The sequence below is a fragment of the Drosophila obscura genome, unplaced genomic scaffold, assembly GCF_018151105.1.
Source record: "Drosophila obscura isolate BZ-5 IFL unplaced genomic scaffold, ASM1815110v1 contig_25, whole genome shotgun sequence".
Classification (NCBI taxonomy): Eukaryota; Metazoa; Arthropoda; class Insecta; order Diptera; family Drosophilidae; genus Drosophila; species Drosophila obscura.
The window spans coordinates 1,201,882-1,223,107 of record NW_024542812.1 but is presented as its reverse complement, the minus strand read 5'-3'; the positions used below and the strand labels follow the sequence as shown (position 1 = coordinate 1,223,107).

General features: G+C 44.8%; 2 protein-coding genes across 3 annotated transcripts; one reads left to right on the top strand and one right to left on the bottom strand.

The window, feature by feature from the left end:
• Positions 1-3,580: 3,580 nt before the first annotated feature.
• On the top strand, positions 3,581-4,833 carry LOC111078744. Of its 2 annotated transcripts, XM_022373591.2 has the most exons (3): positions 3,582-3,749; positions 4,034-4,316; positions 4,382-4,526. In XM_022373591.2, the coding sequence occupies exons 1-3, from the start codon at positions 3,726-3,728 to the stop codon at positions 4,432-4,434; spliced, it is 360 nt and encodes a 119-aa protein (XP_022229283.1). In that variant the 5' UTR covers positions 3,582-3,725; the 3' UTR covers positions 4,435-4,526. The 2 variants fall into 2 exon arrangements, with proteins under 2 accessions (XP_022229282.1, XP_022229283.1); XM_022373590.2 differs by having other exon boundaries at positions 3,581-3,749; positions 4,034-4,833.
• A 13,387-nt stretch (positions 4,834-18,220) lies between these two features.
• Positions 18,221-20,882, bottom strand: LOC111078736 (sialin). The gene is made up of 7 exons (XM_022373581.2): positions 20,716-20,882; positions 20,284-20,537; positions 19,898-20,143; positions 19,385-19,840; positions 19,193-19,325; positions 18,881-19,122; positions 18,221-18,811 (listed from the first exon to the last, which is right to left on the bottom strand). Exons 1-7 carry the CDS (start codon positions 20,723-20,725, stop codon positions 18,542-18,544), a joined length of 1,611 nt encoding a protein of 536 aa, XP_022229273.2. The 5' UTR covers positions 20,726-20,882; the 3' UTR covers positions 18,221-18,541.
• Between the last annotated feature and the right edge of the window lie 344 nt (positions 20,883-21,226).

The window sequence follows — 21,226 nt, the reverse complement described above, 5'->3', positions numbered from 1 at the left end:
CCGGGGGGGACCGATGTGTATTCGACATAGTAGATGTAGAATTGTAAAATATTTTAAAATTCTACATAAATCATAAGCTCTCAAATTTATATAAACTGACTGAGTAACGGGTATAAAAGTAGAGTCGCGTCCACAGAAGCGACTCACACGTTCCTTTTCGTTATAATTGTTTTTAATTAATTATAATTAATTCTGCGGCAGAATTCTGCTAAACAATGTGTAAACTTAAAAATCACATGGCGCGTTAAATAAAAGTATAAATATTGTGTACATTGCACCCACCCACAAAATCGTTGCAACACGGCCTTAAAAGGATAGGATATCATTTTTTTGCAGACCCTCACGGAAACGAGAAATCTATTTTAAATATTGTCATTTTCATTAAAGATTTAAATTTCTACGCTTAAAAGAGGTATAAATTCACCAAAGCTTTCTAGTTTATAAAACTCGCCAACAAAGTCTCAAATCTAATTAGAAAACATGTAAATACTTACATATGTATGTTAAGCTTTGAAAATTGTCATTTGTGGTATGTGGTAGGTATCCATGCAACACTCCACGCAGCTCAACCTAATCCTTGCGCACCCTCTTAAGCAAGCTCTTCAGATTTCTTTAACTTTTATTAGGCCATCAACATTTGTTGGGTCTTTCCAAAAGACTTTCTTGTAGTTATTCCTCGAATGCTTAGATAAGACGCCAGTGAAAGTGCCAGGGGGTTGGGGGAGGCAGGACATAACCATCTCTGGCCATGTAATATGGGTAGTATCTGTCGAGGAAACTTTCGAGAACTGCGAGAGGACACAACGATTATTGGCCGGGCCAAGTGCCAAGTGCCAAGCTCCATTCTTTTTTACGATTGCCATCCTGTGGCAGCCTGTGATGTGAATGCGGTGCTCTCATATGTTCCCCCTGATTCTGATTGTGGGTAATTGTCATATAATAAAAGTGGAGAATATATCTCTCTCCCTCTTTCTCTCTATTTATCCTGTTCCACCCTCCTGGCAGATGTGGCACATGGCAGGATATGTCTCCTGGCAACTATACTCGTATTTGAGTCAGCAGATTTTTCAAAATGTAATTCTCGGCTCATTTTGAGGCTGGTATTGGTATTGTCCTCCACATGTTTGTCTACCCTTTCGCACCCACACTCCCCCACCCTCACCTGCGTATATAATTATGGGGATGATGCCCTTAACCCACTCGTAAATTATATGTGATCCCTATAGCTAATATGTAATTTATGTGCTGACCGCAAATAAACCAAACCAGCAACAAACAAAAACAAAAAAAAAGGACACAACTTTTCCACACAAAACAAATGTCCCTGGATTTTGTATCCATTAGCCTCTGGCTGGGTGCGGGTGAGGGTGCGGCTGCTGGTCACCTCTGGCCAGCAACGGACACAGAACCCGCATCAAGGGTCCATTTTTTTGTTGGCTGCAATCTAATTAGAATGGCCTCTGGGCGTATTGTAGCCAACTTCTAACACATCTCTTTCACTGCGTATATTTTTCTGCAAGTTTAAAGTCTCACTTTAAATAATCCATTAGCAAATGCCTGCACATCAGCCTTACACCCCGCAACCCGTACCCCGCACCCGCAGAGGACTAAGGCAGCTTAAAAGCTAAAACCTGTTGAGTTACAACTCAATTCCCTGAACACTTGGCTAACTAAAAAGCCGAAAGCCAAAGGCAAAGGCAATGGCAAGACTTGCCTCCCACCCATAACCCCTTCTTCAATGCGAATTCACAGTCACTTTGTCTATGCATCTTGGCACAGATTATGGGGCTGCTTTGAATAACAATCGATGGCGCGGCGACATTGAAGGGTGGGAGAACCGAATGAAGGATGGAAATGGCATTGCAAATGCCTGCGACAGGCGGCACGGCACTCCTCCATTGTCTTGGTCCCTGTTCCCTGGTCCCAGCTCCCAGTTCTGGCATTTTATTACCGTCTGGAGTGTGGCTGCATTTTACCCTCTTCCTCTGCTGAAAGCTTTACTTTTCTCCTTTCTTTTTTCTTTATTTTTTGTGTGATGTGAAAGAGCTATAAATGGTTTTTGTCAAACCCGACTATCGATGGCAAAGTGAATTTTTACGATGGAAATATGCAGTGACTCGATCAGAGATTTTTAACCCATACAATATAAATGGGTGACCCCGCACCGCCATCATCATTATCATCGATTCTAGCTCGTGCTTGATTGATGAAGTTATTCAATCGAAGCTGATTCGTGGAGACGGAGACTGGGTCAATGAATTCCAATTCCCATTAAACCCATTCCGATGTGCATACAAATGAGCTTGCCTGAGTTCAGCACAGGTGACATAATCAGCTGCCAGAGGTAGATATGTGTTTTAAAACTATTTTAAATGTTGGCTAAACTTTAAAATTAGAATTTCAGAGATTGCGCACAGAACTTCAATTATCCCATTATAACACACATAAAAGTCTACCTTGCTCATCGCATAATGGTTTATGATCTCTAATGCCTTTGACAATGCGATTTCTCAAGTTGTTTGTCGAGTTCCGAGGCCCGAAAACCAGAACTAGGAACGAAACATCAAAACACAGAAACACAGAACCACCAGCCACTGAGTCATCATCGAGTGAGTATACGAGTACGAGTACGATTATATCTGCCATCTGAATACAATTGAATTATAATTGTTACCCCTTCCGCCCAACTGTCGGAGGCAGGCAAACTTTTATTTAACATAAAAGTCGTTGTACACTTTCGAAAAGGGTATAGATATTTGGATTAGATGTTTAGAGGGTAGAAATTCAGAGAATATAAGCTAGAGAGATGTGAATAAATGTAGTACACACAGAGAGTGAATAATATCTGGATGAAGAGAGTGGCAACACAGGAGAGCGGTTTGATGTGCCGCAACTGTAACAATCAATCCGGAAAGGGCATTAAAAACTTCGGCTTTTCCTTTCCTGTTTTTGAATTCTGTTGATTTCCTGGTGCACACGCCGCATGGACAACAATGTGCAGTGTCTGACACTCCGATAATGATCATAAATAATTCCATTACAATAATTACTAATGCAAAATTTAATGATGCTTCAGCTGTTGCTTCAGCAGTTGCCAGTTGGAAGAAGGGGGAACGGGGTAATGCTGTACACAAAAATATCTTCAAATCAAACAATGCACAAAACGATCGGTAGGAGGGTCTGCCAGCCGAGGTGATCGGCCAGCCAGCCAGCCAGCCAGCCAGCCAACAAATTAATCAATGAGGCAATCACAGCCAAGCCATCGCATAACGAACCACCAGATTGAAACTCCCAAATGTGTGTTTGGCATACCCTGGAACCACTGTGCGGGCAGGCAGCAGGGATAGCATCGCGATAGGGGCCACAGGAGTGGAGTGGAGTGGCGTGGAGCGGCGACAGATGACAAAAGACGAAACAAAACTAACGAATTTGTGGCTCATTATTTGTTCTGGCGCTGCCAAAAAAAACCAGCAAAAAAAAACCGTCCAAACACTTTATTATAAACAGATCGTGATGAGGGGCTGGGGGAAAGAACAGAGCTCCGCCAGCAGCTCCGGAGCTTACAGCGATCGTTGGAGAAAATCTACAGACAGTCGTACAACGGCAGCATCTAACACCAGTCGCAAGTCGCGGAGTGGGCGCCGATCTCCAACAGAAGCAGCCAGACAACAACAACAACAACAACCCAAACTACAACGTTTACCTCACTTAAGTGATTTTACAAGATGTTCAGCCGTCAACAGCTAATGGTAATTGTGATCAATGAGGCGCCACCCACACAGTCGCCCAGTCTCCACGTCGCATACATTTTGACAGCTTAAAAGTTGATTTTGGAATTGATTTAAATGGAGAGCTACGAACTCTAACGAAGGGGGAACAAATTTAAGTTCAAAAAGAGTTCTTTATAGACGGATTTTTAAACATTTATCTGGGCCTAAGCCGGCGAAGATGCCCGCTTTAGAGAGCTCTCCAAATAGGGCTCTTCCGATCTGTTTTATCTTCGCTTAAAAATATGCTTTGGCCTTTTTTCCAGCTCATCTGCCTGGGTCTGGGAGTCCTTGGCCTTGGTCTCTGCCTGCCCATTGAGGAGGAGTCGGCGGACATTAAGGAGGATGTCATCAGCATAGACAATCAGACGCAAAAGGTGATACGTGTGCATCCGCAGGACCTGCCCTCGAAAAAGGATCACACCGGAGTCAATATGAACTCGGCCCTGTTCCAGATCCAAACCCTGCGACCGGTCACAGGCCAAAAGAAGTACGTGGACTCGAAGCAGATGCGGATGCGGAAACGTCGCCCCAGGCCGGCCACTGACGGTGAAGAAACGTCGCAGCCAATCCAAGCCTTGAAACAAAAAGAACTAAAAGCCTTTCCCAAGCAGAAAACGAAGCAACAGAAGCAACTAAAGTTCATCCCCCTCCAAACAGACGCTGAAGGGTATCTGAATGGGGACGACGTGCTGGACATGGACACGGGGCTGCAGGCGAGCCACAGCCACTTGCTGCCCGTGCAGATGACGCCCGGCCCCTATCCCATCTACTATGTGGTGTCCAAGACCAACGGCCGCTTTGGCAAGTTCCCCATCAAGGCCTTCGGCTCACCGGCCGAATTCTCAAAGTATCTGGTTAAAAGCAAAGCGGAGCCCATTAGCCGACACCAGCGCTTCGAGGGTTACGTCCGGCGCTGATCTTTTGTGATCTTTTTGCTTAGTTTAATTATAAAAATAATGTATAAATTATTACCCCCAAACGTAATCATAATTGTAAACGTATTCATAATTGTATTCGGATTGCTAATTGCCGCAATAAACTCAAACTTATCCCAAGAAGAAATCCGTTTCAAATCTGCTTAAACAGCGCGGACTCATGAGCCCATGAGTCACGAGGCTAAAAATGGGACCCCCCCCTCCCCCATAATTGTTTGACGATTCTCTTCATTAGGGTTTTTCACATACCCTGTAGACGGAGAGTACTCCTTTGGAGAGTAGCTTGAGATGGTAATGCAAAATCAAATAAAAGATTTTAATAACCAATTCTCGTTCATATTTAACAGCCACATACATAAAGAAATTTTTGTACCACAAATAAATTATATAGAAACTAAATTAAATTAAAAAAAAAAATTAAATTAAATTAAAAATATTTAGCTATCCTTGTGCTTTGTGTTTTTTTTATATCCAGAATTTCCATATATTTAACTCTCATTGTCATGGCATTTTCCCATATAAATTATCTTTCTACAATTTACAAACTTGAAATATGCGAAATCCAACTAACGGGTATTTTATAGTCGTCATACGCTACATACAAAACATATATCATTGCTGCTTGTTTTTTTTTATTTGATTCTCTGTGATGCTGTTCTCGCTCTGGTAATTACATGGAATTCTGTCTCTGTCTCTGGGCTTCACCTGTGCCTGTGCCTCCTGGCTCTGCCACTGCCACTGCCACATCTTCATCTCTGGCTGTGATGTCTGTTTTTTTGTGTTAACTGTTTTGCTTGCTGTTTGCTTGGCCTTGTCATATGCTAATTTGGCAGCGAATCCAATCGAGTGTCGCGTATAATTAAGCCTCACATACTCATAACTATTGTCTCTCTCTCTCTCTCTATCTCTGTCATTTACATACAAACATAAGGCTACAGTCGACAATGGATGCGTAGATACATGAGTAGATACATTTGATTTATGGTGGTGTGCCCCTTTTCGGCCCGGCTGCTTTCTGCGCTTTCTGCGAATATGTTTCCAAGTGTCGTTTGCCTTTTGTCTCGCCTGCTTTCTTTGTGCGAGAACTTTCTCCCGAACATCCAAGAATATATATAGCAGCTTAAGAAAGGTTCTATGCCTGGGAATATATTAAGAACTAGTCTGGAATCGATTTGTGGTTTGTGCTGTTTGCTAATAAATGAACACTCATAATTAGCAGATTACTTGGGGTGCAACTGCCCCTCAGAATCTATCCATCTATCTATGTATCTGTCAGATGCGAGTAATTTCCGCATGAAACCACAAATCAAAAGTAATAATTGCAATTTTTATGGCACATACTCGCACTCTCATATGTAGCCCAGGCAGAGGGGTTGTCTTTGTCTTTAAGCCTGGTTAATCAACCTGGCCTCGTCCCCCTCTGCTTCTCGCCCTGCTCTTTCGCCTGCTCCCCACCCCCCAGCTGACTGCATTTCCCATTACTTTTGCTCATTTCAACTCCCGTCGAATGTGTAATGAACTTGTGGGCTTGTGGAGAGCAAAGTCGTGGAGCAAAGTGTGATATCGAAATTTCCCAAAGGATTCGACGCCATATTTTTCGCCAGAGCCATGAAAAAGATTCCTTCCTCAGTTGCGTGTCTCTACCTCACACTCCCTACCCCCCTATGCTATGCCCTGCCCTGTCCTGTCCTGCCCTGCCACTGTGTACGTGAAAAACTCGATGGGAAAAAAGGAAGAAAACCCCGGAAAGGAAATCCTTGCAACTAGAAAAGTTGTACATCTTTGCCCGGGTCTCGTATAATCAAGCGTAAAAATGCGAAATTAATCAACTTCAGCAGCCACGTTCTCAAGTTAACAACGCACAAGGAATTGAATTAAAACTTTTTCCCCCATTTTCACCCCTTTTTCAACCGCTCGGCCAGATTCGCCACACCCCACACCTTTCCCGGGCAGCGCAGAGGAACTCCACTCCGAGCGCTCCGACTGGGTTATTCAATTATGTATTTGCGCTTGTCCTGCAGTAAAAATTACAATCCGCAGGACAAGTCAACAGAATTATGAACACGCCTGGGCAGTAAAAAGTAAATAAAAGCTACAGCTCCAGCTCCAAAAAAAACGAAGAAAATATATAAAAAAAAGGAACAAAAAAAACCAAGAAGGAAAAAAGTCACTTTTATGGCCGAGGCATTAGACACCCTTACAGATTGTTAGGTAAAAACAGCTTTTCTTAAATAACTCTGAATGTCCTGTGGATTTCGGCAATCGAAAGAGCTTGTCCATTAACAAATTCCTTTCCATAGATATTTGCTAAGCAAGTTTAATCTTTTCTATAGCCAACAGATATATATATATATTTTCACTGAGCTATGGAGAGTAACAAAGGACAAAACTTCTTAAGATTTGTATTATTGACTTAAGTAATAATGAATGAGTTGTTGATTACACACAAGGATATTTTCTATAATTATTTTCTACAATTTTCTACAAAAATAAATCAGATTATATGTTAGATATTGGCTATAAATCTGTGGGGAAAAACAAACAGAGACGTATGCATGGAAGTGCATACCTTCATGGTTATGAATTAGCTACATATTAGCTACATGCAATATATTTACTTACAGACATACATATGTATCTATGGATGTATTTATAAATTTTATGCATACTTCATAGAGTAGTCTAATGTTCCTTTTTTTAATGGCAAGCCTCTCTTGCAATTCAATATACCTTTCGCAAGAGGTATAACAATATTTTCCAAACTTTTCTCGGCGACAGAAGTTGATTTTTTTTTTCTGGTCCCTTGGACTGGTTTTTTTTTCTGTCGGTTGAATTTCTTTTCTGCGGTAATTGCAACGTCTCTCGCTGTCCTGTGGGAAATGTGAAACAATAAATGAAAATAAATGAATTTTTGTTAGCCCAATGGCCACAGGAACCCCCCCGTCCCCGCTTCCGCAGCTGGGACAACCTCAGCCAATCGCCGGCGGGGAAATAAAAGTAAAAAATTTCATTAATTTCCAGCCCATATCCAGGGCATGGCAGGGCCAAAACATAGCGGTTAGAACCGCGGCAACTTTCCGCTTTCCATGTGCCTGATAACATAACTTCATTTGGCTGAAACGCTTTCTTCCATTTGGATTGAGATGTCAGGCATTTCAAATGGCATCCATTGGCAGCTCGTTCCATGGGAAGCTGTAGCTCCCTTCGAAGGGGCCCACAGATGGAGGCAGGGGTCCCGGACAGGAGCAATAGCAGTCGAAAGCCATTTGATCAAAAATTAATGTGTAGTTTGGAACATTCTGTGACATTATACGCGTGTCAGACGGTTTAAAGGGTTACAAATTGGGTAGCCAACGACCAGGCCAGTGGTGAGGGCAGGATGATGATGCTATGCTGGGTGGAAGAAAGTGCCAAGAAAATTGTGTGCACAGTGGTACCACATACAGGGAAAAATGTTTGAATATGCCCATCTAAAAAGCGGGCGATAGCAGTAATATTTTATATTATTTATTTTATTTTTGATATTTTCGTATTTTATTATTATTTACTTTATTGCATTTATGTAATGTTTTATTTTGAAATATATTAAACTACAGCTCCTATAGTTAGGGATTCTTCTCAGACACTTTTGAAACAAATTCCAGACTTTTAGAGGGTCAAGCACTTGCATATCTAGGATTTGGTATCCTTTAATTCTGCTTATCCATATCCCATTTGTGACCACTCCTACCCACTGTGCGTTAGACGGCATAGGCAGCGCCAGTTCTTTGGGCCATAAAAAGAGCTGCCCTCATGTCCTCGAGACGTTGTTACTGACAGTCGCAGCCGCAGCCACCAGCCACAGTGACAGGGGCGCAAAACTTTGCAACAAGCCCGCCAAAAAAAAAAAAAAAGAAAAAAAAAGGTGACCCCGTAGCCTGCCTGAAGACCTCAAGGAGGCACAGGACTTGCGCCGGACGAGAACGACGCTGCTTAAATATTAATGCCCTGAGAGTCTGTGGGGCAGGCCATGAATAAATTTTTGGCTATGAATTTTCAATAGCTCTCTCTCCCTCTATGCCCGCCTCCTGCCAGCCCATCCCCTGGCTGTGGAGTGTTTTGTAATTTGTTGCAGGACTTTAAGAGTGTCAACCATTTGGGTGGAGCGAGAGCTGGGCTCCTGCATTAGGTGTCAGGTGAGTCACCGCAGAAACAACCGCAACAACCGCAGCATCGAGTGTGCTACGAATTGAATTCATTTCAATTCGATTCGATTCTCACTTCCGTTTCCGCCTGGATGACCGAGATCCGATGCCACACCCAGGCAACTCCCAGGCGCGTGGGAACACTTTACGAGCACTCGATGGGCTGCGGCTGCGGCTACGGCTACGTGCGTATGGCGCCAATTGCCAAATGACCGCAAAAGTTCGACGGTGGCCAGAGATGGCCCCAATAACTGACATTCGATGGGTCCTCGTCCCTGGGTTTGAGGACTTAATCAAAAGCAAAACTCCAACCGGAAGTTCTGACCCCCCACCCTCCTGCACCACACTGCCCATCCCCCATTCCCCTGCGCATTCCATCCCCCCTTGATCGGACTGACATTGCCCACTGATTTTATTTGGCCATACGGAAGGACTTTATGATGGTTTTATTTGATTTTTATGCCTGCCGCTATTTCCATTCCATTTCTGTAATTGAATTGTCATTGTCCTGGGGCGAACCGCCACCGCCGCTGGTTGGTTGTGGTCCTGGTTGGCTGGTCAGCCTGGCGGTTGTCCTGCCATCCTTCCATCCGTCCACCCGTTCGCTCCACACATGTCCGAGGATGTCAAAAATGGTTTTGCGCTTGATTGGCGTTCGGCACTGGCCAAACACCCAAAGGTATACAAAGTGACGGACACGGGATATGGATGTGGGAGCCGGGACACAGGACATGGCACGTTCTGGACTAAAAAGGGTTGCGGTCACAAAAGTTTCGCCCCAAGGCCATGGAAATGAAAGTTAGAAGTGTCCATTCATTGGCAAATTGGCGCAATTGATGTGGGGGGGGGGGGGGAACTGTTATGTTTGGTGAGGAGAAAGGCGAGGGGTCCTTGGGTGATGTGCTAAATTGTCGCAACATGAAAGTGAGCAAATAAAAGTGACACGGGAAAAAGAAAATTCCAATGGAGAGAGCAAGCGGAAAAAGCAATTTCAAGTTTACGCTGGGGCTGTGGCTGGGGGGAAAGTGATTTCCAATTCCAAGGCGAGGTTGGATGAGGTTTGCTGCTATAAATATATATAGATAGAGGTTGAGACAGGTAGATAAATACTTATTAACGATATACGAGTAATGGCATACAGGGAGATATATAATAGAAATATAGAAAGACGAATAGATACTTAGATAGATTCAAAAGACTGATCATTTATTTATTAATTGATATATTCAAAAACAGACAGACATTTCGATGGGTACGCATCGGAATATAGACATAGATTTAATGATGGATAAAACGCGAGATATATTAAATAGATACGCAATAAGAATGGATAAACAACAAAATTTAAACCTGTTTCGAATCTGTGTTAAAGAAAGAAATTATTAAAAAACGCAGATACTGAGTAGCTTCGTAAAGCATAAAATATATGATAATCATAGATATCCATGAATACACAGTAATTCGATAGATAAAAAGGTGTTAGTTATATACGAATTCGTATCCAGTTATACTCTAATTTACTCAATTTAAAGGGATTCTGCATACAGTTAGATAGAGATTAGTCCAACAGTTCATAAATAAATAAAAAGCTAAATTAAATATAGTACGAAAAATTGTCTTTTCTTTCTCTCTCTCTCTCTTATAGCTAATAAAGTATAATATGAGCGCCCTCACCCTCCTCCTATATATGTATATATATCTATGCCTTTTCTCTGTAAGATCCCAAATAACTAAAACATTTTCCTACATAAGAGTCATTTCCCCCCGGATATTCTGCCGGCCCTTTGCAACCAGTACATATGTACATACATATATCATTTTCTATGGCTATTACCCTATCCTGCTGAGATCATCCTCGTCCACCTGTTCAAATATGCGAATTCTCTTCGCATTTTGCACACTCTTTGATGCCCATTTGGAGGACAATTTGAGCAGTTTTCATATTTAAAATTCCCAAAATGGTGCTACGTGAGATAATAATCGTTACCTTTAATGGGATGGCAGCAGGGCCAGGCCCCCATCTGCCGCAGATACAGATATTTCACATGCAAGATACTTTCAGCACTGAGCAATTTTCGCTGCATAAAAGCGAAGCCCACACCCCCGCACGGAATCCACACCCCGAAAGCGAGGAGATAAATTTTAAAGAAAAGGGTTTTCCCTTCCGTTGAGTTGGCAAGAAAAGTTGGCAACAACCAACCCCGGGCTCCGTGCTCCTTGCTCCGTGCTCCGTGCATCGTTAAACTTCCGCCGGAAGTGCCATTAGCTGGTTGACGGGGGAAGGGTATGCGGGGATTGCGTAACGGCGGAATACAGTCCTCGCAAATCGGCAATCGGCAAACATAATGGCATAATCGAATGATAATTTAATAAGGCCCAAACGGTGACGTCAACATTTGAATTGTGGCCATTTAATTGAATCCTCGCCACCGCCGCCTTGCCCCATTTCCTGTTCCGAAGATGCTGCATGAGTAAGATGTTGCACGGATGGAGTGGAAGGTGATGGTGATGCTGAAGGTGAAGGTGGGGCATGTGTTATTCATATCGATGTGTGTGCATAATCAGAATGAATGTTCATCCAGGGAATTGCCGAGTTCCGAGTGGGTTCCCAGAGAGCGCAAGAGGTGGACCAGGACATGGTTTTCACTGACAACCAACCCGAACACTCAGCATGCGACCTGCTCTTGCTGCTGCTCCTGCTGCTGCTCCTGCTGCTGTTGCTGGTCCTCCTCCACCCCATTGTGGACATCATCTACATCTCTGTCCAGCTCGATTCAATTTGCATGCACTCATGAATAATTCCCCCAAATGCTAGATGCTGTATGCGGGGATGCGGTGAGGGGTGAGGAGTGGCCCAAGAAACCAAATAATTCTAATGGACTTTGGCTGAAATATTTATGCAGCAACAACATCTACATATGAGACCAGTGCATGCCAGAAGAATAAATATGAAAAGGTGGCGAGGGGAGAGGGGGGGTCTTGCAGTACAAGCGGAATAAATGAGCTGCAATAAAAACTACATCAAATTTGCTTAGGGGTTCAGGAGAAATTAACTCTCGCAAATCCCTGGACACCATGACAGATATATGTAGATACCATGTACCTACATATACCGAACTAGAATATATGGGCAGTTCCGCCAAAAGGTCCACCAGGCCAAATCATAAAAAGTCAATAAAACAGATTTCCATATAATTTTCCGGATATTTTTTTCAAATTTATTGAAGGTAACTAATTTACTTTATTGACATATAATTTCATTAACTTTCATCCTAAAACCTAGAAAATAGCAAAAGTTCACGTTTTTGGTATTTTCTGGTATTTTTATAACAGTTTCTTTTACTATTATCTCCTAGGAAGAATGATCTTAATGTTCCCTAGCTTTCTAGCATATTAACTACCTAACCATATCAGAACGTTGGTCCAACCCGGCTAACAGTATATTTTTAGGCTTTTAAATGCGGATCGGTACGTCACGCCAGTAACGTCGCCAGAGCCCGGCAGGGTTTTCTTATAGTTGTTACCCAATACTTATTTTACCACAAAATTTATCAAATAGCTCCCAATTCGCGAGTTTTGCCATTTGTACCCAACCCGCCACTCGTTTATGTAACGCACTTTTAGGCATCTTTGGCATACTTTAAACCGTACGCTCGATTATGCCTTTCGGGAGGTAACCAATTATATCAACGGATCTTTTCCCAAATTTCAGCTTTTTGACTATTTTTTCACATTTGTCGTACGAATGACGTAACGCCAGATAGGAACTGCCCATATATGTACATATGTTTTTTTTGTGATTTAGCTGAGAATATTTAAGCATAGTAACAACGTGGCCGAGCAATCTTTTACAGCCCGCAGATCGAAAGAAACAATAAATAAAACTCACCTTATCATCCATAATTCTTGAACCCCTTTTGCATTTTTTTTGTTTTGATGAATTTGATGATTTTCCGCATTTTTTTAGAATTTAGTAGAGCTGCACACACACATACACATAAATCGATTTGAAAAGAGCAATTCCAATAAGAGCACAAATTGGGAGTATATTCTTATTTTGATCTAGAGCATGACACTTTTTCATTCGGATTTCCATTTTGTCGGGTATTCACGGCTTGAATCACGGAGCGTACTTGGGAACGCACGCTTAGACCGGATGAAAAATAAATAAGCGGAGAGCGAATAAATCTTCGTTCATTCCAATGCTTCCATGCTTCCATGCTCTCCTTCTTCCTTATTGCTCGCACATTCCATGCTCTCTGGCAAACGGAGATGCTATGTGTGCCATAGACAAGGGAAAGACTTAAAGTGCGTAGACGGTCATTCCAACCTCTCTTTTTGCTTTTCTTCCTAATTACATATACATATATTAAAATTTCCAAGAGTTGATCGGTCTGCTTTAAACCTCCTACCAAAATGAAGTAAATTCCCTTGGTATTTGCAGGCTTACAGGTAGAATCTCCATCGAAAATGCCTATAAGTAGGTATGTATGCAATAGTATGTATATTCCAGAATCGTGTATGCATCCTCCCATCCAACTTTCCAGCGATGTCTTTAAATTGCGAACCAAAGCACCAACAGATATCGAAATAGATGCAAATATTTACCAAATATGATTCATGGCCTGAATGAGGGGAGTGCCCACAAGGAGTGGGGGCAGAGAGTCCTGCCACGCATTGTCAAATGTGGCTGGGTCCTTAATGTCTTGGCAAATAGCACGAGTATCCAAATGTGCTTGTGGCTAGCCGCCCAGCCACAATCCGGACCCTCAAAATTGGCTAACTCTGACCTGAGACGACCCCCAAACCAGACCAAACCGAAGCGAACCGAACGGAACGCAGAGGAGAGGAACTGAAGCGAAGTGAGCCGCTCGACTTGCTGTCCTGTCCTGCGTATTAAAAATAATATGCAAAGTGCGGGGACCTGTTGAGATTTTCACAATTCCCCGAACAAATAACATATTCACATATTGTTGGGGCCCCTGCTCCCCAATGACTGGCTGGCTGGCTCTCCATCTGTCTGTCCCGGTCCTGGTCCGTCTGGGTCTGGGTCTGCCTGTACTGTGTGTCCTGCCTCCTTCTGTTTGTGTGGTTTTTTTCCCCCTGTTTGTGCTGGTGTTTTTCTTCCTCTTTTTTTTTTGGTGGGGTGGGAGGGTCTGCTTATGATTTATCATTGCCGACGCCAAAGTTATATCTTCAAGATTAAAACAAGGAGCGATGCTTTTAACTGACACTCGCCCGAAAGTACTCCTACCCTCTCCACTCCACTCCCTCTCCTCTCCTCGTTCATTTACCTAATGTGACAACTTTAATTTGGTTCCAGCACAGAGAAATTCCGCTAAGTGGCTTTCATATTTAAGATGAGAAGAGGAGTCATGGGTGTGGGTGTGGATGTGAAGGTGTATGTGGGGGGAGAGCAAACACCACTCGAATGCGAGTAAAGTTTTCCGCGCTGCAAAATTCTAGTTTTTGCCAATTCAAACAGAAACTTTTCCAGCACAGGCTCCATCCAGCCTCCACTAATCCCCATCGGACATGGACTGGGTATGTGTGTGGAAAGTTTTTGGGATGCCAAAGTTCGCATTGGCTGGCCTCAAAACTAAATAAATTAGCCCGAAGGCATTCGCCCTGCAAAGACCAAGACTGCAACTCCACTGGCTGCCCAAACTCCGAACTCAACGAGACCACAAGCCGAGCACACATTATTAATAATATTTATGATTGAGTGACTGGGCCGAGTGGTGCGAGTGGGGCGAGGAGTGGTGGGAGTGTGGAGGGAGGGTGATGCTCATATCAAGACGGATGTCTGGGGTCGAACATCAAGTGTAAATTAAAGATTATACTTCGGTATGCGCGCTGGCCAGGTCTGAATATTTGATGCTAATGAACAAGTTCAGGCCAAGAACCAGGAACCATTTACAAGGAGTCTGTTTCCGGTAATTGAGCTCATCAGGTAAGAAAATCAATCAATCGATGGATTAGTTGAGTAGTGGGTTGTGCCACGGGAGAAAATGCTAAAGGAAATCTGCCAGCTGAAAAGTTTAAGCTAAAGTGTAGGAAATAAAACACTTCTAGAGACTTCCAATAGCCAGTCCAAGTTCGTTTCAATAGTTTTCTATAATCCACAGATCGGAATAAAATTTAATTTAATTCTAGAGGGACTTCTGTGACACTTTTCTACACTATCAGAATTCAAGTTAATTGAAACTTACGACTCAAAGACAACCGTAAGAAGTTGCTGATTCCAGTGGCATTTCAGATCCACGTATTCTTTTTTCCCTGCAATTTTACACACAATGGTGTGGCCCTCTTCTATACTTATCACTCGTACTCGTATATCTAAGTCAGAATCTAACAGTTTTTAAATTGAAAAGCCAACTCCCTCCCCCACAGGACCTTTCAGGACTCCCGTCCGCCTGTACTCTGGCGTTGTGTTCATCTTTATATGCATGTTCGCACATCCATTAATCCGTTCCTCAAACAGAACGGAACAGAACAGAAACAACGTCATGGTGGGGGGAGGGGTGTTGGTAGGATGGCGGATGAACTGAACCCGAATGCAGTCACTGGGGACTGTAGGAATTTATGGTATAAAAAATGGATTTGCGATGTTTTCGCTGTGCAAATTAAATTTATTGCCGCGGATACTTATCCATGCCCATTGTTTGGGGCTCCGCACGTGGAGTGTACCTCCCTCCTGCCACACGTACAAGAGCATGTGTGTGCGAGTGGGAGGAAGGTGGGCAGTACGCCCACAAATTTATTCGCGGCTTCTCATGGCGCTTTCCCCATTTAACAGATGGAAATGGAAAATTATGAAGCGACGTGCCCGGAACTGCAAAAAATTTGCCCTCAGTTCCTGTGACTGTGCCTGAGCCCGTGCCCACATAATAAATGTACCTGCCTAAGTGCCAGCAGCCAAAAAATAAAACAAGTACACGATTGTCTCGACACTGGGATACCTGGTACTCAGAGCAAGCTTTTGCCGGAGATACTAACTACACAAGTAATACATAGTTATAACAAAAGACTTTTAACTATTCATTCAGTCAATGAGCCTTCGATGCGATAGAGTCGAGTCTTTTTGTGATTCTTTCTGGCTTTTATTAATTATTGTAACGCAAGTATTTGCACATCTTCAAAGCTCTAAAAGCCGCAGAAATATATGAAATATATCTTAAAACAAAAAACACAAGAAATGAGCTGCCTAATCCCCACACAGAATCTGGGTTCTCTTGCTTTTAAGAGTCTCCAAGATCCCAGGGATCCCACATACAGTCAGACCTCTAGATTATAGATATATTACGAGTAAAATGCTCCATATAATATGCCCTTGTTTTCTCCTAAAACAGGGTATTAAAGCTACACGCAGCAAAAAATTGAAAATTAAAAAACAAAAAATAGAAGCAGACAGTTGCAGGTTCCCTTTTGAGTCGCGGCGGCCGTCACCCTGTTGCACTTGCCTGACAATGAGACAACCAACCGTCGTGCCACCCCCTCCACCACTCCACCTCACTCACTCCACTCACTCACCAACCCCCTACCCGCTCTAACAGACTAAACGGAATAAGCGTTAATGCTTCGTTTGAATGAATTTTTGATTGCGTTGTTTACGATTGAATTTACTTCCTGCCAGGGAATAATTTTTTTGCATGCTTTTGTTTTTTTTTTTATTTTGGGTGGGGAATGAGCATAAATTTCCGTGGCTTCAGCTCCGGCGGAATTTCTCTTACCTTAGATTTTTGGGGAAATCCGTGCTAAATTTTTCATGTACGCAATGTTTGGAGTTGTTGCCACTGGAAGGTTTTTGACTTTTGTTTAGCGCCAAAGGAGAAGGGAGACGACCCGACCCCCAGTCCACAGTACGCGAAGATCTGAGATAATGCAAATGGCATTGAAAAGAATGGCATGGAAGGGAAGGGAAGATGAAGTGAAGCAGGTGGAGTAGGGAATCTGCTTAAACACACTTCACATTCAATAAGCATTCGGCAGGCATACGCGATTAAATAAGCGATTATTTCTGATATGAATAAGTAATCAAAGTGCAGAGGGAAGAACCTTCCCCGCCCTTTCTCTTTGCAGCTCACATTTCCAGCGGAATTCCAAGCAGAGAGTTGATGATGGCAAATCATCGAAATAATCTCGTTATCGGACTCCTACCCACTCCCAATGCCAATCCGCGGGTCACTTTTTATCAGCCTATCGATGGTAAATGTAACGGGAAACCAATTAATCTCTATCAATGCCTTCCTTGACTTGCCAGTACGGACTCAGACCCCGAGTCAAGCCCAAGGATCAAGTGACAAGACATTGACTGGCTTAGCAGACACACCCGGAATGGACACAGGGCGTAAAGTGTCCGGGGAAAGGAGAAGGGTCCGGTCTGCGCCAGAGTCGAAGTCAAAGTCGATGGGGAAGTCGATGGGGAAGTCGAAGGGGAACTGACATCTACGACTCCCTGGAGTGCAATCGGAAATGGACGCCAATGAAACAAATGCAAGCACGTAAAAAAGCCAAAGACCACGGCAACAGCCTCTCCTCTTCCCACCTCTACCCTTCCCCCACTTACTCTGACACCCTGCCTGCTGCCCCCCACTGCCACCTTTCTCTGAGCAACTTCCAATTGTGCAACGTGTGGTAAGAGTAATGAGAACAGGGCACAGATCACAGGGCACAGAGAAATGGCAAATGGCGCCCGAAAAGGGAAAACGATTTTCCGGTTCAATCAGTTTTGATTTAAATTGCAATTATTAACTTCAGTTTGGCAAATCATTTAGGATGAGGATGCGGAGTGGAAGAGGGCAGAGGGGATGCTGTCTGGATCTCATTAGCCTCAAAGTGGGCCGAGGGTCTGGTGGAAGTGTTCTGCCAGACCAAAGGCAAATACAGGGACTGCCATTTCTTAGTCCAATAAAGCGATATCTAACACGTTCCTAAGGGTTTTATTTTAAGCAAAATAATAGTTACTCTCAGTATCTGTTGATATATATATATCTATCCAATGACAACGCGTATCTCTTTATTCAGCGACTGATTCTTCTATCCAAAGGATACTTATCTCCCCTTAGGAGTATGGGCATACAAAAGCAGCCACAACAGATCTCTCACAGCACACAGACTACCAAAAGACTACTACTCTAATCTCAATGAGCTACCGAAATTGTAGACAACATTTATCCATCGCGTACATCGCGTACATCGCGGCATGCAGTGCCCAAGTGATCCCCAGACCCGTGCCCCTAATCAGCTCCAGCTCTAGCTGTCAGGTGGGGAGCTGTGTGTGGGGTATCGTATCGAGGTGTTGGAGAGCAATTAAACGTGGGCCAATAAATCTTTTCCCTTTTTCTGTATTTGACTACGAGCACACACAAATACTGGACACACATTGGGGTGGTGTGGGATGCAGGGGTGGACCTAATCTTACGACTATATATGTACATATGTGCGAAGGCATGCATGTGTTATTATTACTGCGAGTTTACTTAAAGCTAGAGGTTGGAGACACCTTAACTCGCCCAAATCCGTGTGCAAATATTTTCCCCCAATTCGCACAGCGATAAGCCCGTATCAGATGTCGAGGGACTCGACTGGGGTGCCATAACCAGCTACGGACATGGGCGATGACGTGCTGGCCGATTGTCACATTTGAAAGCTAAATGGATTTTGTTTTGGTCTCCATCTCCGTCTCCGTCTCCGCCTCGACATGATCGGCATTTGATTTGTTGAGTGGCTTCTTTTCCTCCTCGTCCTCCAGCCCCGCCTCAAAGGTCTGCAGCTCCTTGAGTCCAGCATCGGGCAGCGGGTGGCAGCCACTATTCCATGGCTGCAACGTGGACTCCGAGAAGAGGACGTACAGGATGCCACTGCCCGTCAGCATGACGGAGCTCAGCAGGAACACCTTCTTCCAGGCTTCAATGTTTTGCTGTGCGAGAAAAGGGAAAAGGAAAACCAAATAAAATTGTGGAAAACTCTTTTTGGGGGGTGAACTTACATTGCCCTGGGTGAGATGACCCACAATCAGAGGTGAGATGAAGCCCGGCATGCCGCCAATCATGCCACTCACGCCCAGCACAATGCCCGCATAGTTGGGCGACAGATCCACCATCGAGGCCAATGGGCCAGAGGACACTGCACCATGGAACATGGTGGCCAGGGTCACCAGCAGAATGGCAGCCGTGGCATTGTAGCCAAAGTAGGCCAATGCCAGCACCACCAGACCCTTGACACCACAGCCTGCAGTAGAAGAGAAAGCAAACGGATCCCTGAAGGATAGTTCCGGGAATAATAGTTGCAGAGCACTCACAGACAAAGGTCGCCAGCTTGCGGACATTGGTGCGACTGAGGCGATCCGTGCGCAGCAGCCAGTCGGCCAGGATGGAGAAGCCATAGGCGAAGAGCATCCGCATCAGATGTGGCAGGCCGGAGAGGAAGCCCGTCTGCACAAAGAAGAATCTCCCATTACACACTTCCAACTCTCTCGCACTGAACTACTCACCGCTCGAATGTTCCAGTGATGGATCAGGCGGAAGTACGTCGGGGCATGCGTCATCAGGGTGAACAGCCCCCAAATGCCGCCCCACTGGGCCACCACATTCAGCCAGACGGGCCGCGATGTGGCAATGGCCATCCAGGGCGTTGGACCCGGCTTGCTGCTCTGCACGGAAGCGCCCAGCGACTTTTCGATATAGCGACGCTCCGAGTCGGCGATGCGGGGATGCTGGGCGGGTGTGTCATAGACGAGGAACTGCCAGGCAATGAACCAGAGGGTGCCGACAACGCCGCAGATGTAGTACACCCACTCCCAGCTGGTCCAGTCGATGATGTACCCAAAGATGGGATAGAACAGGGCCACACCCACCGAGCTGCCCAGATAGGCACTGACGAACTTGCTCCGCTCATTGGGCGGTATCCATTTGGCGGTCAGCACATGCATCGAGGGCCAGGCCAAGCCCTAAACAAAGGAAACAGTGAGCCGATTCCTCTCTCCCTCTGGGGGACACCCACTTACAGTTATCCAGCCCTGGAAGACACGCAGGCAAATGAGTCCCGTGTAGCTCCAGTAGGAGACAATCGGTATGAGGAAGCAGCAGAAGACGCCGATGCCATTCGACCAGCCAAAGATCACCTTGGTGCCGTATTTGGTGGCCAGAATGCCGCCGGGTATCTGCAGTGTCCAGTGTGCCCAGAAGAAGGAGCCCAACAGAGCGCCCTGCTGCTTCTCGTTCCAGTGGAAGCCCTCCCGATCGTAGCCGATCTGTCCAAAAAGAGATGGAGGATGATCATTGCATTACGTTACTCATACGACCCGTTTCACAAGCTGCATCCATTAATCACTTAACATGTGACTCACATATCCATGCGCGTACTCGCACTCGCACTCGCACTCGTACTCACATTAGCCCAATCAAGAAACCACCGCTCCAGTGTGAACCTCTCCTCGCTGCCAGCCGGAAGAGAGGCAAAGTCCGTTGCATTAGAGGCAGCCACCGCCGCCAGATGATGATCGAGGGTGTGATTGAGGGGCGCTGGCGCCGCCTCACCTTTGCCGGCTATCATGTCCACAATTGTGATATTCAGATTGATGCGAATCATGTAGTTCACAATGAATCCCATGAATGTCATGTACCAGAGCACAGTGCGGGCCTCGACTGTAAGAGCAGAGCGTAGAGCGTAGAGCGCAGAGATCAGAGAGAGATGTGTGAGCGGATGATCTTCATAGAACATAGAACATGAAATGTGAAGCCCTCGAACATGGCTTGTGGTTTGGCGTCGGTGGCAGATCTTGAGCCAAATGCTAAGATGAACTTGATCAACCCCCAGCCCTACCTTCAGCCATGGCGTCTTAGTTGATTCGTTTACTTAATTAGCCACGGATCTAGCACTTGAAACGGTTTCCTCATGCCCGGATTCACAGGATCTGATTGGAATCTGAGATCGCAGCGACAACGAACCGATGCGGCCGATTGCCAGACTAGAATGCCCAGAACCATTGGATTCGAGTTCGGTTCTGTCTGTCTGCCACACACCCACACAGGCCGCGCACATCACTGATAAGCACTCACCGCCGCTGGCTTATGTTGCAGCTCTGCTCTCGTGGAGCGCTCATCTCATCTCGCATGCGATGGGGGGGGGTGGGGCCAGATAAAGCTCTTATTTTGAGCAGATGATCAGTCAGCTGGCTGGCATGGCGTGCTCTATGGCATGGCGTGCTCATGCTACACAGAGGCGCACTCGCACTCGTACCGGTTGACAGTTTAATGGATAAGCCAGCAGAAGGATTAATGACCCAGCCGCAAAGTCCACGCTCAGAGATGGGAGTTACCCTTAGATAGATACA

Bases quoted from the DNA above. Each gene is read 5' to 3' on its own strand.
- LOC111078736 (XM_022373581.2), bottom strand. The intron at 20,144-20,283 runs GTGAGTACGAGT...CTTTTTGGACAG, and splicing joins GGTTTCTTGATTGGGCTAAT to ATCGGCTACGATCGGGAGGG. The intron at 18,812-18,880 runs GTAAGTTCACCC...TTTCTCGCACAG, and splicing joins GTCATCTCACCCAGGGCAAT to CAAAACATTGAAGCCTGGAA.
- LOC111078744 (XM_022373590.2), top strand. From the start codon at position 3,726: ATGTTCAGCCGTCAACAGCTAATG. The intron at 3,750-4,033 runs GTAATTGTGATC...CCTTTTTTCCAG, and splicing joins TCAGCCGTCAACAGCTAATG to CTCATCTGCCTGGGTCTGGG.